The 17,590-nt window shown below is 36.3% G+C and overlaps 2 protein-coding genes across 5 annotated transcripts in view; one reads left to right on the top strand and one right to left on the bottom strand.

The window, feature by feature from the left end:
- FGFBP3 (fibroblast growth factor binding protein 3) overlaps positions 1 to 17,590 on the top strand; it is a 130,624-nt gene that overhangs the window by 38,019 nt on the left and 75,015 nt on the right. The window lies entirely within an intron of this gene.
- BTAF1 (B-TFIID TATA-box binding protein associated factor 1) overlaps positions 1 to 17,590 on the bottom strand; it is a 97,930-nt gene that overhangs the window by 19,607 nt on the left and 60,733 nt on the right. For both annotated transcript variants that reach the window (XM_032311686.1, XM_032311688.1), the window contains 7 exons: positions 13,671 to 14,097; positions 12,356 to 12,546; positions 10,569 to 10,722; positions 10,381 to 10,490; positions 8,723 to 8,924; positions 7,536 to 7,684; positions 111 to 263 (listed from right to left, as the gene is read on the bottom strand). In XM_032311686.1, the coding sequence (XP_032167577.1) occupies positions 111 to 263; positions 7,536 to 7,684; positions 8,723 to 8,924; positions 10,381 to 10,490; positions 10,569 to 10,722; positions 12,356 to 12,546; positions 13,671 to 14,097 (1,386 nt within the window). The remainder of the gene's footprint in view (positions 1 to 110; positions 264 to 7,535; positions 7,685 to 8,722; positions 8,925 to 10,380; positions 10,491 to 10,568; positions 10,723 to 12,355; positions 12,547 to 13,670; positions 14,098 to 17,590) is intronic.

Genomic DNA, 17,590 nt, shown 5'->3' with positions numbered 1-17,590 from the left:
AAATAATAAATGGGTATAAGACACTAAATACAACCTTTTACTAAGTCAATTTTATAAACTTCAAAATACATTGAAAGGGATAATCACTATTTATAAGAATAAAACTTTACCTGCTGATATTTTCTGAGTTCAGCATTGATTGGTACTGGTATTTTGTAATTTTCTAATTTTTTCCCATCTAATAATTGCTCCAAAAAGTGTCGCTCCTTGGCTTTCAATTGGATTAGTTCTTCTGACATATTTGGAGGGTCTGGAATGCCTGCCTGAAGTGATTTTTTTAAAGAGTATTAAAACTATTTACCACAGTTAATTTTTTCATACTCAAAATTATGGATAATTTCAAATCTTACTAAAATACAAATGTAGAGAAAAAAATAATTCAAAAATAGCAATAACAAGAAGTAAATATTTTTAAAAGATTTTATTTGAGAGAACATGTGAGAGAGCACATGGGGGTGCAGAGGAAGTGTGCCCCAATAATAAATAATAAATACTTTTAAAGACTGGACAATAGAGTTTAAATTTGATGGGTATTAAAAGTGCCATGGTGGGGGGGCGCCTGGGTGGCTCAGTGGGTTAATAAGCCTCTGCCTTCAGCTAAGGTCATGATCTCAGGGTCCTGGGATCCAGCCCATCAGGCTCTCTGCTCAGCAGGGAGCCTGCTTCTCCCTCTCTCTCTCTCTGCCTACTTGTGATCTCTGTCAAATAAATAAATAAAATCTTAAAAAATAAAAATGTTATGGGACTACTAAATAAACACATCTGAGGTATTTTTAAAGAACAGTTACAACTTTTTTCCCACACCAGGCATTACTTGATAAACAGGCAGATAGAATCCTGTAACTTTTTTTTTTTTAAGATTTTATTTATTTATTTGACAGAGAGAAATCACAAGTAGACGGAGAGGCAGGCAGAGAGAGAGAGAGAGAGAGGGAAGCAGGCTCCCCGCTGAGCAGAGAGCCCGATGCGGGACTCGATCCCAGGACCCTGAGATCATGACCTGAGCCGAAGGCAGCGGCTTAACCCACTGAGCCACCCAGGCGCCCCTAGAATCCTATAACTTATTTTAAATACAATGCTGATACTAGAGCTTCTCAATTTTAGTGTTATGATGCCCCAAGGGTATCAGTTCTCAAAATGTATTCTGCCGACCCCTCAGGATCCCCAAGACTTTTTCAAAGGGTCACTGAGGTCAAAACTATTTCATAATAGTTTGAAATAAATGAAAGACATTGTTTGCTTTTTTCACTGTGTTGACATTTACACTGATGCCACAAAAGTAATGGTGGGCAAAACTGCTTATGTCTCAGAACGAATCAAGGCACTGTGTTACAGCCATGCACCAGCATTTTTTTTTTAAAGCCAGTTTCACTTAAGAGTGTCCTTAAAGCAGTAAAAATAATTTTATTAGACCTCAACCCTTGAATGCCCATCTTAACATTCTGTGCAACAAAATGTGAAGTTCCTATAAAGCACTTTTGCTGTTTATCAAAATACAATATGCTGAGGAAAAACACTTGTGAGACTGTTTAAATAGTGATCTGACTGAGCCATTTTTCATTGAACAGAATTTTACTTGAATGGACTGACAAACTATAATTATTCTGACTTGGCTACTGGGCCAACATTTTCTCAAAAATGAATCTGTCACTTCAAGGAAAACAACGTAACTTGTTGTAGTCATAAAATTCAATCTTCCAAAAGAAACAGCATTGTGAACCTGAACTTATGTATAAGCTTCCCAATACTTATTTGACAGACAGAGACTACAAGTAGGCAGAGAGGCCGGCAGAGAGAGAGAGGAGGAAGCAGGCTCTCCGAGGAGCAGAGAGCCCGATGCAGGGCTTGATCCCAGGACCCTGAGATCATGACCTGAGCCGAAGGCAGAGGCTTTAACCCACTGAGCCACCCAGGCGCCCCTAAGCTTCCCAATACTTAAAAATGAATTTCTGTTGGTGATATTATGAATCGGATTTTTTGCTATTTTAGGATGAAATATACCAACTTGAAAAGATTTACATAACTCAGTGAACTACTGTTTTCCAAATGACCAATGCTTATGTTTAAAAAAACATGTATGGGTAAAAGAGCTACTGAAAAGTCTAAGATAAACCAATAAATTTTAACATAGATTTTATAGTCATCGATAGGATTTTAGATTCCACACTGCACATAAATTTAATAAGCTTTCTCCTTTTGAGTTTTGGTATGCCATCAGATAAAAGAACATCCACAATTATTTGAAAAGGCTGTCAAAATACTGCTCACTTTTTCAACTACCTATCTCTGAGGCTTGACTTTCTTCATATACCCTCAACCCAAGAAACATTTTTGCAACAGAGTGAATGCCCAAACACAAGAATCAAGTTATCTATTATTAGGGCAAACATATCAAACAATTTCACTCTTCTCACTTATTTTCATTTTAGAAAAAAGTTATTTTTCATTTAAAAATGCTACCGATGGTAACATCTAATGGGTTTATTAAATGAATAAATCCTTTTTACATTTCTCAGTTTTAATTTCTATTACAGAAAATACAATAAAAGCTCTTTGGGGTCTTTGATTTTAAGAATGTAATGAGATCCTCAGAAAAAAAAGTTTGAGAACTACTGCCCTGTGGTGTCTCTAAAGTTAAGAAATGCAAAATCCTGGGGGGGAGGGGTTGGAGAAAGAAATGTAAAATTCTGGAAACAATTCAATTAAAGTCAATTAAAATATATATTCCATATAATATGAGAAACAGTATCAGAGAAAAAAAGTATGTACACTGAGTCTTAAAAATAGCTTCCTTGGGACGCCTGGGTGGCTCAGTTGGTTAAGCAGCTGCCTTCGGCTCAGGTCATGATCCCGGCGTCCTGGGATCGAGTCCCACATCGGGCTCCTTGCCCTCCGGCAGGGAGCCTGCTTCTCCCTCTGACTCTGCCTTCCACTCTGTCTGCCTATGCTCGCTCTCGCTCACTCTCTCTCTGACAAATAAATAAATAAAATCTTTAAAAAAAAAAAAATAGCTTCCTTATATTTTTCAAAAGGTTTTGGAATTAACAACTCTATGTAGTAAGATAGAAACTAACACTTTTGCACATCTAATAGCAATAGCATAATGATAATCATCAAAATGAGCACAGTGCTTCTTAAAGAAGTAACAAAATTTTCAAACATCTGTCTTCAGGGAATTTTTTAAATAGGTGACAACCAGCTATAAGGCTGTATAACGAGGTCCATTTCCTAACAACGAAACCCTAAGCCCAAGAGTCATAAATGCTACTCAGTGCCAGGAATTGTTCTTGTGAGTATCATCCTCATTCCAATTCCTGTAAAATCAGCAACAGTTATTAATAGTGCACGGAATTAAAGCTTTTGTCAAAATCACTGGTTGATATTCCCTGAATCCTTCTCAGTGTGTATTTCAGAAAAGTACACATTCTTCCTATGAAGATGTAAGAGAGGAAATCAAGATATAGTAGAACAGATATACCTGCATGATATTCTTATTCCTACTGCTACATCTTCAAACTCAGTAATCTTTTCTTTTGCAGTATCTAATCTGCTATCCATCCCATCCAGTGTTTTTATTTATAATTACATTTTTTCATTAAATAGTTCAATTTGGGGGCACCTGGGTGGCTCAGTGGGTTAAAGCCTCTGCCTTCGGCTCAGGTCATAATCCCAGGGTCCTGGAATCGAGCCCCGCATTGGGCTCTCTGCTCAGTGAGGAGCCTGCTTCCCCCACCCACTGCCCCACCCTCTCTGCCTACTTGTGATCTCTGTCTGTAAAATAAGTAAATAAAATCTTAAAAAGAAAAAAAGAAGTTCAGTTTGGTTTGTCCTTTTATCTTTTACTTTCTTCATTACATTCATGCTTTCCTCTACTTCTTGAACACATGGGGTATATTTTAATGTCCTTGTCTACTATTTCTATTCTCCGGGTCATTTCAGGGTTTGTTTCTATTGACTGACCTTTCTGATGGTTATTGGATATATTTTCATACTTGGTCATTTTTTGGTGGGTGCCAAACATCATTTACGTTCTTGGGTGCTGGATTTTTCGGTTTTAATATTGGAGTTATTTTCTAGGATACAGTTTAAGTTACTTGAAATCATTTAAATCCTCCTTTTGAGGTTTATTTTAAAGCTTTGTTAAGGTAGGTCCAAATAAGCATTTTGCGAAGGGCTCATTTGATCCCACCACACAGGAAATACACTTCTAAAGACTGTCGTTAATGCTCTAAATGGTGGAAGGTCTTCTGATTTCAGCCTGATGGAAACACAAACTATTCCTAGCCCTTTGTGAGCTCTGGGAATTGTTCCACCTATGCCTTTCAAACATCCTTTTCTTCTAGTCTCAAACATAAATATTCCCAGATGAGTACTCAACCCTAGTGTGGACTTTTGGAGCTTCTTCTCCATGTAGGTACTACTCTTGGGTACTCTGCCTTTCAAATTCTAACCATCTTGTCCTACCTACACTCTGAACTCTTGACCATTCAATTTGGTAATGCTTTTGAGGCTCTGTTTAGGTTTCACTTCCCTACCCTACGGCTTGGAAACTCACTCCAGGCAGCAAGCTAGGACACTTCATTTGTTTCTTTTCTTTTTAAGATTTAATTCATTAATTTGACATAGAGAGACACAGAGAGAGAAGGAACACAAGCAAGGGGAGTGGGAGAGGGAGAAGAGGCTCCCCGCCCAGCAGGAAGCCCGATGTGGGGCTCGATCCCAGGACTCTGGGATCATGACCTGAGCCAAAGGCAAACACTTAACAACTGAGCCACCCAGGCGCTCGACTTCATTTGTTTCTCTTCTCTCATGAATCACTGTCCTCTGTTGCCTATTGTTTAATACCTGAAAACCACTTTTTAATTCATTTTGTTTAGTCTTCTAGTTAAGATAGGAAGATAAATTTGGTTTTTCTATTTTCTTTTGCAGATCTTATCTTTAAGTAATCTGTACACCCAACATGGGACTTGAACTTATAACTCTAAGATCAAGAGCGGCATGTTCCACCAACTGAGCCTGTCAGGTGCCCTGGTCCCTGTGTTTTGGTCATGGCCAAAAGTAAAACATAGATCACATTCTTTTAATTCTGACATCAAAGAGAATTTTCCTAATCTTTTCTCAATCTCTAAAGGTCAAAGTCTCTTTACTTTGCCAATCTGCTACCAAATATTGTTAGTCCCCCCTGCCTTTAAAAAAAAGAAAAGAAAAAAAGACTCCTATGCCCAACTGGCTCAGTTGAAGGAATGTGCAACTCTTGATCTCAGTGTGATAAGTTTAAGCCCCAGGTTCGGTGTGGAGATTACTTAAAAATAAATTCTAAAAAAGACTTTAGCACCTCACAGTGGACTGGGCACTGTTTGGGGGTATTTCCATTCTAATCCATAAACAGCCATTAAACTGATTTTCCTAATAACTATTAAACTGCTTTCAGCTGTTAGGATTAATTTTCCTAAAACACCATTTTCGGCATCTACTCTATTGCTCAAAGAACACATGGTGGTTTCCTATCACTCATTGATTCCAAAGTGACAAAGGGCCAAAGGGAACTAACAATTTAGTTTACAAATAGAGGAGGATGCAAGGACAAAGAATTAAAAAATACAAGTAACACCTTGGAAGCAGAAGATGGAAACTATTCTGGAAATGACTTGTGTCTTTCAATAGAGTAATCTAGTACTTTTTTAAAAGTATTTATTTATTTACTTGAGAAAGAGAAAGAGAGAAAGAGAGAGAGAGAGAACAAGCAGGGTGAAGGGCAGGGGGAGAAGCAGACTCCCTGTTGGGCAAGGAGCCTGATGCGGGGCTCAATCCCAGTACTCTGGGATCGTGACCTGAGCCGAAGGCAGACACTTAACTGACTGAGCCATCCCAGGCACCCATAGTCTAGTATTTCTTTTTGTCATAGTAGTTATTTTAATACTTTTTATTGTGGAATAAGTCATACAGAGAAATATATAAATAAATGTAGTTTTAGAAAACAAACAACTTTATAACCATTACCATGTCAATAAAAATAGCCCTGCCATAATCCTAGAAGATCCCATACGCTCCTTCTCAGTGACAACCCACTCTCCTTTCCCCAAGAGGTAATCACTTTATTGACTTTCATGGCAACCTGTTTCTTACTTTTCTTTATGCCTTTATCCCATAAGTATGCATCCCGTGTACCTTTACCTATTTTTGAACATCATAAAAACAGAATCTTATGTTAAAGATTAATATTGTTTTTTCTATTTTGTTCACTCTATTGTAGTATCATCACCATTGTCATCCAATTAAATATATCTACTCCACCGATAATGAATATGTAAGTGGTTTTAGACTACAATAAATAATGCTATAATAAATGTTCTTAAAGATAGGTCTTGTTACATGTGTATGAATTTCCCTAGGCTATATATCTAGGATGAATTTGCTGGGTTATTGGGATGGGAATCTTCAAGTTCAGCAGGCATAGGCAAACTTTTTTTTAATAGAGGTTTTCCAACTTATGCTTATACTTTGAAGTAGGAATCAAAAATGGTACAGTTTGGAAAACAGTTTGGCAATTTCTCAAAAAGTTCAACATCATATGATCCAGTTATTCCATTTCTAGACATCTGCTCAAAATAAATAAAAGCATATATTCACACAAAGACTTTAAGTAAATGTTCATAGTAGCATTACTTGTGATAGTCAAAAGGTAATAAAAATCCAAAAGTCCAACTGGTGGGTAAACAAAATGTGGTACATCCATACAATGGAATACTATTTGGCCAAAAAGGGAAAGTACTAATACATACTACAACATGGATGAATTGTGTATCTACTGATTTCCTGAACTGTAAAAATCTCATAGGGTATCTGGGTGGCTCAGGTGGTTAAGTGTCTGCTTTTGGCTCAAGTCATGATCTCCAGGTCCTGGGATCAAACCCCATGTCAGGCTCCCTGCTCAGCGGGGAGTCTGCTTCTCCCTTTCCCTCTGCTTGTGCTTGTATCTCTCTCAAATGAATTTTTTTTTTTAAATCCCATCAAAATATTTTAAGTAGTTTGGTGACAGGGTCCTGGTCCTTCCCTTGCTTCAAGCCACTTCTAGTTCCAATACTGGCCACATATTTTATTTCTAGCCCACGAATACTCCAAAATTCTCCAACTAACCTTCTAGTCTGCTTTCTCCACACTCCCACAGACACTTCATTTGCTTTTTATACCTTCTCTTATCATCTTTCAAATTTACCTTTCATGAAAATGATGGCACAGAATCTTTACCTTGATGTTACCAGGGACACTTAGGAACAATTCTGTTCCTAGAATAGCATCAATAAATGATCATTCTTTTAGGAACCATAGTTTTACTTAAAACCATAAACACACACACACACGTTTATATATATATGGGTATAGAGATATATGTATTTCCATTAAAGTATAAAACTCCTAATGCTTGTACACATATTCACAATGTTTTTAACCTGACATTGTTTTAAAAAAATTACAGTTATTACAGATGAAATTATAGAAAACATTAAGTCTATAAACCAAGTATTTCAACTTACCTCAAGTGGCATGAGTCTAATTAGTGTTGCAAAGCACTGTGTAGCCATGAATCTTACACTGTCTGTCTGATCACTCATTCTTCCCAACACAGGCACAACTAAAAGGACAATATATGGAACAATACCAACATCCAGTTGTTCCATTACACCTGAGTAAGTTATTAAGGAAATTTCCAAACTTCTGAGGTTAATGTTTTCACAAAATATATATTTTGATATATTAAAATATATCAAGATTTTAACTTCTAAAATGGTTCTCCATTTTCTCATCTACATCACAAGGGAACAGACTATCCCTTGAGATCTATGATTCAATTATAACTGCATTTGTACACTGTTCTCCTTTGTAAGTATTATGTAACTTTCTCTTGATAAAGTCTATAAAATCAGGCTTTTCACCTGAAAGAGGCTGGAGGAAGTTTTAATTAGGTTTTTCTCATAGAGAGATTCTCATACGTTGCTAGAATTCCAATACCGTAATAAAACGAGTAACACTGCAAGCAAGGGAGCACAATTCAATGCCACTCAAAGATTAATTCCAAATTTCCAACCAAAATCCCGACAGTCATAAACTGGACACAGCAGGGCCCAATAAGTTTAGTACTCCTGCACTCTTCAGCATTTCTGAATCAGAGTTTCTACTGATTTGCTCTCCATCCACATTTCTTTCAGTAACTTTGAGTTAAAGAATGCCAATGGATGCTGTACCCATAGCAAAAATCTTGTCTGTGTATTTCTAGTTATTTAGTACAGTTAGTCATTTTCCACCCATATAATGAACTTTGAAAACATACTATGTTTATAAAATACAGACTACATACACAGTGTCTGATTAGTACTAATACAACACTGATTATAAACCAATAGATCAGTTACTAGAAATATATTTTATAAAGTACCTGAAATTATTTTTGCCTATTAAAAAAGAACTCTTAAAATAGTAATTCTTCAAACTCTGTGAAAATTTTCAAAATAAAATGTAAATATATTTGCAATGTATTTATAATGTAATATAAAGATACTTCAAAATAAAATATAACAGAGTATTTTTCTTTTTGGAACAAGACAGATTATTTATGAACATTTAAAAGAATTAATGAAAAAAAAAAGAATTAATGAATTTTACTAGAGCCAACCTTAAGTAAAATGAATACAATTTCTAAAGTTTTAAAAATAAAAAAGGATACATGCAAGTGCTTCAATTGCACCCTCTTGTTTGATATTATCATCAATTGCTCCTAGCCATGGAAGAACCTTCTCCAAAAAAATATTCATTGTTTCCATGGTAGCTATTTTGCTCATGACGCCTACACAACGAGCAGCCATGTGCCTCACTGCAGTGCTGGGATATTGAAGGCACGTATAAAGATGGGTCAAATGCTGTACCAACTAAAAACAAAAAGTTTAAGACAATCAGAATATTCATTAGGGGATCTACTGTTTAAAATATAACACTACAGCCCATACTCAGAGGTTCTTAATATTCTAAAATGACAAATCCAAGAATATCTCCAATAGCTCCTCAAACATTATTGTCAAAACATCCTCAATAAAAAATTAATCTAAATCCAATCTAAGGTTTCTGAAACTCTTTAAACGAAAAGGTACATCACTTCTCCTCTGTTTCTTTTCTCTTAAGGTATCAGGGTGCACATAATAGGTACCTGTAAGATTCTCCTGACATTGGAGAAATGACACCACACGTGATCACCAGTCCCTTCCCAATTTGGTAGCTCTGGGCTAGGTTTAGGTACATATGTTTTTGTTTTTGTTTTTTTCAAGTGAGCTCTATGCCCAATGCGGGGCTTGAACTCATGACCCCAATCAAGAGTCACATACTCAACTAACTGAGTCAACCTGGCACCCCTAGATACATACTTTTTACTCACTGGGTTAAGTGATCCTAATTTGTTCTAGACACTTTCCTTTGGTAGGTATTTCCCATTTCAGCTTCCTGGCTTACCTCAGGCATTATAATCACAAAAGCATGATATATCTCATTAATAAATGCCTGCTGCATGGAATACCAGGATTAATCTTAATGGTGAACAGACTAGCCTTACACCTCAGATGAATGTTAAGCTGATCATAGAAGGGTGAGAGCATACAGATGGATTCTGCCCTTCTCTACTAATGATAAATCAGCAAAATTAAACAAGTAGAAAGATATAACTTCATTACTCTATATAATATAAACAGAAAAGGTTTGTTCTTCTTTCTCCTAGATTCACTCCTTTCTGTTAGATATGAATAGGGAATTGGAGCTAGCACACTTAACAGCACTGTAAATTGCAGAGTTCCTACTACAGTTATATGGAAAGAATACTGCTTCCTTCTATGGAAAAACCAGATATTTAATTCTCTAGTCTGTTTTTCTCCTCCGTCACAATTTTTTAAAAAGAAATATTTAATAGTCAAAAAACACAAACCAATATTCTTTGCCATTGAACAGCTTCAACTCAGGTAACTTCCTCTACCTTTACACTTATCTTAGGAAGAAGTTTTATTACCTGTGTTCTTCCTTTCTTGGAGCTATATTACTAAATATGGCATAAATTAATAGGGCTGTAACTTTCTGTTTATACCAGACTTCTGTATCAGAGCCCTGTCCCCAATGCTCCATATTCTAAGCTCCCAAAGTGAGTTTTCTAACATTCATGCACCAAACTCTGCCTCAAAGCCCACAAGAAATGTGCTGTCAATAAAGAAGGAATCTAGTTATACCACGTAAAAGACAATGCAATTGCTAGGGATGACATCAAAGTTACACATTTTAAGCCTTAAGACTTTTTAATAAAACCGCTTGTTTTATTAGAAGAAAATTACACTTGCATTAGTTAGTTACCAAGGGATGAAGTTCAGAATCCATTGAAGCTGCTGCTGTTTCAAAAACTTGCAGAGAATTCACCAGTTCTTGGGCAGGACCATCTCCCTTTTCCAAGAGGGACTTTCCATCTATTAAGATATATTGATTTAAGTGTGTATCACCTTGCAAATAGTATTTTAAAGTCCAACTCAGAAATATGTACACACCAAAATTACTTATGTCGATTGTATTCCTCAATGGACCAACCATAGCATCCCAGAGATGAGGCAACTTCACTGCCATTTCACCACCAAAATGCTTCACTATGGTTGTCAAGGCAAATTCAGCTCCTCTTCGCTGTACCAGGTAAGGCTTCTGGGCCTAAAATGAAATATTAGCTGATAAGAGAGTTTGGAAAAAAAAAAAGCATAATGGGTTTGAAATTTTATTAAGAGAATTTGAAAGTTACCATCTAAGAACTCATGGTGTTACCATTCACCAATTAAGCAACTATAAACGTATTTATCACTACAAATGTCTTTCAATAATTAAATTTACATGGGCATAAAACCCCAAACTAGATTTTTCCATCCAAAGTAAAATACTCCTTTGGAGCTGAAAAATAGGAGAAGAAGAATATGCAGTTTCTAGAGACAGTCCTAAGTGACAATTTTTTCCCTTGCTCCCTGCCCCAAAGAAACTTACCAGCCAAGGAGAAGGAGATAAAATAAATTGTCCTTATATTTATATTCACTTAAAGGATATAATAAAAACATCTGCTGAATCTAATAATAAGATTAATAAGCTCTTACTTGGCAATAATTTCATCCTAATACAAAAAAACTATCCCCCCCAGAAAGATGCATATATTTTTACAATTATTTTTTAAAGAAAGAACTATATAAACTATAGAGATATAAATACCAAAATCATAGTAAATTTTTTAATTAAAATTATTATGGTAAGAATAGAATCAGTGAAAAAGATATATACAGAATATTTTGAAAAAACACAGGTAAGAAGGTAAGATTTTTTATTTAAAAAAGAAACCTAGGGCGCCTGGATGGTTCAGTGGGTTAAGCTTTTGCTTTCAGCTCAAGTCATGATCTCAGGGTCTTAGGATTGAGGCCTGCGTAGGGCTCTCTCTCTCTGCCTGCCTCTCTGCCTACTTGTGACCTCTCTCTCTCTCTGTCAAATAAATAAAATCTTTTTAAAAAAATTAAAAGAAACCTAAAATATATTTTACAGAAATATATTAGACACATGTCTTTCAGCACTGGTAATTTATTGCAGAACTAAGTTTTTTGTTTGTTTGTTTTTGTTAAAGATTTTATTTGACACAGAGAGAGCACAAGAAGGGGAGTAGCAGGCAGAAGTAGAGGGAGAAGCAGGCTCTTTACAAAGGAGGAGGAGCCCGATGTGGGACTCAATCCCAGGATCCCGGGATCATGACCTGAGCCAAAAGCAGTCACTTAACCAGCTGAGGCACCCAGGTGCCCTGAACTAAGTTTCTATGTCATACCAACCAAAGGAGATACCTAGAGCATCATTCTACCATTAATACTGTGACTATAAACATTTCAAAAACCACTTTTTAATTGTCCTTAAAGAAGACTGTGCTGTAAACAAGTACACCAATGAAACAGAAAAGAAAGCCCAATAGATACTCACATATATAAAACATGATATATAACAGAGGTGCCATTATAAACCATGCAGGAAAGGATTCAACAGTGGGATAACTAGCTATTCATATGGAAAAATAAATTTAGATCCCTCATATCACACATTTAATAAATTGCAGGCTGACTAAAAGTCAAGCAGGTGATAATTATCTGGCACTAGAAGTTTGCAGTCTTTCTGGATCATGTTGTGGAATTACTACAAAAGGTTAATTCCAGTTCTATCACTTAAAAATATAATAATGGATGCTCATATGACAATTTAGCTCTCAACCTAGAACATATCTGTTTAAAAAGCATAGTCATCAGAAAAACCCAAAACAACTATTTACCTCATCAAGTTCAACAAGGATATTTCCACTACTTCCTGCAGGAAGATCTGCTATTTGAGCTTTTACTGCTTTGGGGGTAGGACCTCGCCTACTTGTGATAGCAAAAGCAGCTTTCTGGTGCCTGTAGAGTGTAATTATACCTCTGTGTTTGGTGACTGTATGGTGCATCCCATCTTTTTCAGAGTTGGATCCTAAAAGGAAAAAAAATTAAATAACTTTTTAAGCATAATAGAGGTGACCAAATGCTTCCTGCTCCAAAAGAGATAAAACGTATTTTTAAAACTATGTCTTTAAACCTCAATTTTTATAAGCGGATGACATTTTCTTTAGTCAATGAGATAGTAACAAAACAGTCAATAATTTACAACATTAGGTTAAATGTTTTGATATTTGCATAGGACCATACTTAATATAAAATTATAAAATCATGTTAATAAGAAATATGACATGCAAAAATTATTTTGAGCCTTCAGTTAAAGTATGTTAATTTTTTAAAAATAAATGACTGCTTCTAGGCATAAAAAGAAACAAAAAACATTGCAAGCAAGTTCTAAAGAAATGTCCACGGTCACCATAAATTCAGAAACATTGACCACCGTGCAAAATATTACTGGCTCAAATAATACTAGGGGTTGGAGGGGGGAAGGGAGGGAGATTGTTACCCTATTACAGTTTTAAGATGAGGATATTCAAAATGCCACCCTCTCTTCCAGTTTGTTCACATTTTGTTATGACCTACACTGCGCCAAACTTGTAAATCTATTACATTTTGAGTAATTTGCTTTTCCAAAATCTTATAAACAAACAAAAAATAAATCACATAGGATTAAGGCATGTAAAAAAACACCGGTCCTTGATACTAGCCTGCAGAGAGCAATTCTTGTTTTCCAGATGAAATCAGAATGGCTACACATTTTCCCCCCAGAATGGCTACACATTATTTGCTAAAGGTAACAGAGTTCACTTATAAGACATGCACTAAATTAGAGAAACCAGAGTTTTATAGGAAGAAATTTTTATTCAACATTTGATACAATTAAGTTTTCTAGTCCCATAAACAGTAAACTCTTATAATAATGGTCTGGAAAGAGAGGGTAGGGCTAAACCTATCTCACAGATTTCAGTCATATGAAATATCAAGTCTTTTAGGTCTTCTAGGAGTGGTTTGAGTTTAGAGGGTTGTTATTTGATTACCAGTAAATGCAAAATGGGAAAAAACTCCAACATAAACTGGATTTGTGCTTAAATGATACCTACAGTAAATGAAAACAAATTTAAATGGTTCTCTACCCCAAATGTAGGTTTAGATATATACCTTTAGAATTGTCCTGGCCACTTTGTGTCGGTACTGGACATGTGACACAAGGAGTTAGATATGGGTCCACACAAAGTGAGCTACAAAGGTTTTTAATAATTTTTGAATTGGGGCAGGGTGTCCTTGTTGTACACTGCTGAAGTAGTTTTGCTATGCACTGAGCTGCATAGTTTTGTACTAGTGTATTCTCTTCTTTTTTAATTGTCTCCATTAATGGCTTTATGACAGGATTTAATTTCTCTGGAAGCTGCTGCAAACTCACAACTGCACATGCAGCAAAAGTATGCACTCTCAACTGCAGCACTTGCCACTCCTGGTTGGTCTCTGTAACTGTCATGTGGACCTGCTGTCGTTTACTATCTAACTGCTGTAACACTTGAGGATTTAAATCAAAAGATGATGTGACTTCATTAAAAACAGCAGTGACCTATTAAAAAAAGAGAAATTAAAAATCATTAATGACATCAATCCTAAATAGTCTGTAAACTAAAGGGCAACAGCAAGCTTTGTTTCAATTTTAAGTTCCACAATATCCAGTATTATTTTAGTATTCAGTAAACTAAATGTCTAAAATCTCCCAAGTTTAGGGACTCCTGGGTGGCTCAGTGGGTTAAGCTTCTGCCTTCGGCTCAGGTCATGATCTCAGGGTCCTGGGACTGAGTCCCACATGAGGCTCTCTGCTCAGCGGGGAACCTGCTTCCCCCTCTATCTCTGCCTGCCTCTCTGCCTACTTGTGATCTCTCTCTCTCTGTCCAATAAATAAATAAAATCTTAAAAAAATAAAAAATAAAAAAAAATCTCCCAAGTTTAAATTTTTTTTTTTAAGATTTTATTTATTTATTGGACAGAGAGAGATCACAAGTAGACAGAGAGGCAGGCAGAGAGAGAGAGAGAAGCAGGCTCCCTGCTGAGCAGAGAGCCCGATGTGGGACTCGATCCCAGGACCCTGAGATCATGACCTGAGCCGAAGGCAGCGGCTTAACCCACTGAGCCACCCAGGCGCCCCCCAAGTTTAAATTTTTATCTGACTTAACAATAACACCGTATTCTTTTTTTTTTTTTTTAAAGATTTTATTTATTTATCTGACAGACAGAGATCACAAGTAGGCAGAGAGGCAGGCAGAGAGAGAGAGAGGGAAGCAGGCTCCCTGCCGAGCAGAGAGCCCGATGCGGGACTCGATCCCAGGACCCTGAGATCATGACCTGAGCCGAAGGCAGTGGCTTAACCCACTGAGCCACCCAGGCGCCCCTATAACACCGTATTCTATAAGTGTTCATGTACCACCACCACAATACCACTGACTACATAGCCTATACTACGTCATATACCTCAAACTAATGTAACACTGGTGTGTCAACTACACACACACACACACACACACACTCTCTCTCTCTCTCTCTCTCTTTTTCTCTCTCTCTCTATGGAAATTAACAAAATTACCTATCCTTTAAATATATCTAATAAGTTTAATAGAAAATTACACAGAATGCCAACACAGTAGTTTGGAGAAATGAGAAATCTATCAGCAAATATAAACTAAATTAAGAAATACCAAATCTCACCAACTTCCTTTCACGGAAAAATACTCTTCTCAATTTAAAAACTTTTGGGCCAGGGGCGCCTGGGTGATTCGGGTCAGGTCATGATCTCAGAGTCCTGGGATAGAGCCCCACATCTGGCTCTCTGCTCAGTAGGGAGCCTGCTTCCCCCTCTCTCTCTGCCTGCCTCTCTTCCTACTTGTGATCTCTGTCAAATAAATAAATAAAATCTTAAAAAATAAAAAAATAAAAATAAAAATAAAAAACTTCTGGGCCAGCTATCGGTAAGTGGCTAAGTATTAACTGCATTATTTTCATTCTTTCTTTGACCTCCATTCTCGTGAAAATGCTGGGAGCTTGGGGGAATACATAAAAAAGGGGAAAGAAACTAGTCCAACAGTCACGAATGTTTTACTCACCAAGAGTTGCCTAAAGCTATAACCTTGTGATATCAGACTACTTTACAAGCCACATTAAATGACTGTTCAATACATCTTTAACAATTTGAGATATACTTGACATACAATACACCCACTTAACGTGTATAATTCAACGATTTTTATTCTACACAGAGTTGCACATCACAATTTTAGAACATTTTCATCATCCCCAATATAAAATTCATACCAGATTAGCAAGCATTCCTCATTTCTTTCCAGCCCTATGCAACCACTTATATATTTTCTATCTTTATAGATTTGCCTATTCGGCACATTTCATATGAATGGACTAATATAGTGTGTGAATCTCTTGTGACTGGTTCCTTTCATTTAGTATGCTTTCAAGGTTCATCAGTGTTGTAGAGATGAATGTGAGATTTCCTTTTTTATAGTTTTTTTTTTTTTAAAGATTTTATTTATTTGTCAGAGTGAGAGAGAGAGAGTGCACAAGCAGGGGAAGTGTCAAGCAGGGGAAGTGTCCAGCAGAGGAAGCAGGCTCCCTGTTGAGCAAGGAGCCCAACATGGGACTGGATCCCAGGATCCTGGGATCATGACCTGAGGCAAAGGCAGACGCTTAACCAACTGAGCCAGCCAGGCATCCTGAATGTGGTATTTCTTTCCCTTTGCTTGCCAAATAATATCCCACACTATATTGTATTTATCCATTCATTAGTTGAAAAACATTTCCGCCCCTTAGCTACTATATTGAATGATGATTCTATGAAGATTCATGTACAAGTTTTTGTGTGAGCATGTTTTTTAAATTAACATCTAAAGACTGTGTAACGGCTTACATAACAAAAATAGTCTTCTTGTTTGATAGGTAACTGTAATCTTACAGAGGCTCTATAAATAGATCCAGTCTGATAAATATTAGAGAAGCCTGTAACATTGAAGAATTTTTTAAATGGAGAATTAAATTTTTTAATTTAATTTATTTTAATTTTTTTAATTAAATTTTTAATTTTTTAAAAAATTTTAATTTATTTTTTTAATTTTTAAATTTTAATGGAGAATTAATTTTTCAGATTTACAAATAATTTTATTATGAACAAGACCGATAATACTGTCCTCTTATTATGAAAAACAAAACAGGCACACCATCAAGATCTCCTTTTATGCTTATAAAATACAAAACTCTTTAAGTTGAGCTATATCTGCTTGACCTAGTCCATTTGCTCACTACAAAGAAACACAATCAATATAGCTTATACTTTCTACTTCATTTTATTTATTTGCATTCTGCCTAAGATTTATTGGAAACAAGATTTCACTGCTTAAAGTTTGAAAATGCTGTCCTAAATATACTAAGATTCTGTCAATTTTCAAGGATTCTAAGCTATGGAAAAGCTTTCCAATAACCCCATATTCATTAATTCATTCACGCATTCAACAAGTATCTACTGAAAAATACTAAAAGATGAGTAAGACCCAATGTCTTCACACACTCAAAAAATGCAGAGACTAATAAGGGAGAAAGATGTATAAGTAAAGAGAATGCAACATATAACTGAGATAAATGCAAGTTACTGTGGGACACATGTGTTGCTTAACTTTTCTCAGAGGGTAAGATTAGTGGAGGCTTGCAAGATGAAGTCAGCACTTGTGATTTTTATTTTTCTTGAAGATTTTAATTATTTATTTGAGAGGGAGAGAGGGTGCAAGCGCAAGCAGGGGGAGAGGGCAGAAGGAGAGGGAAAAGTAGCTCAAGCCCAAACTTGAGCAGAAACCGAGACTTGGATGCTCAACCAAGTGAGCCACTCAGGTGGCCTCTTGTGATATGGTTCTTAACGGATGGGTTAAGTCCAGAGTTGTAAGGACATCTTGGCAAAGAGAGTGAGGTGGTGAGTGCAAAGTGAGGCACTGTCCAGGGAACTGAGAACAGTTAATCATGACCTGAGTATAGGCTGCAGACGGAAGAATTAAAGAGATGAACCTAGG

This window comes from Mustela erminea, chromosome 14 (assembly GCF_009829155.1).
Source record: "Mustela erminea isolate mMusErm1 chromosome 14, mMusErm1.Pri, whole genome shotgun sequence".
Taxonomy (NCBI): Eukaryota; Metazoa; Chordata; class Mammalia; order Carnivora; family Mustelidae; genus Mustela; species Mustela erminea.
This window is presented reverse-complemented; position numbering and strand designations above follow the sequence as displayed.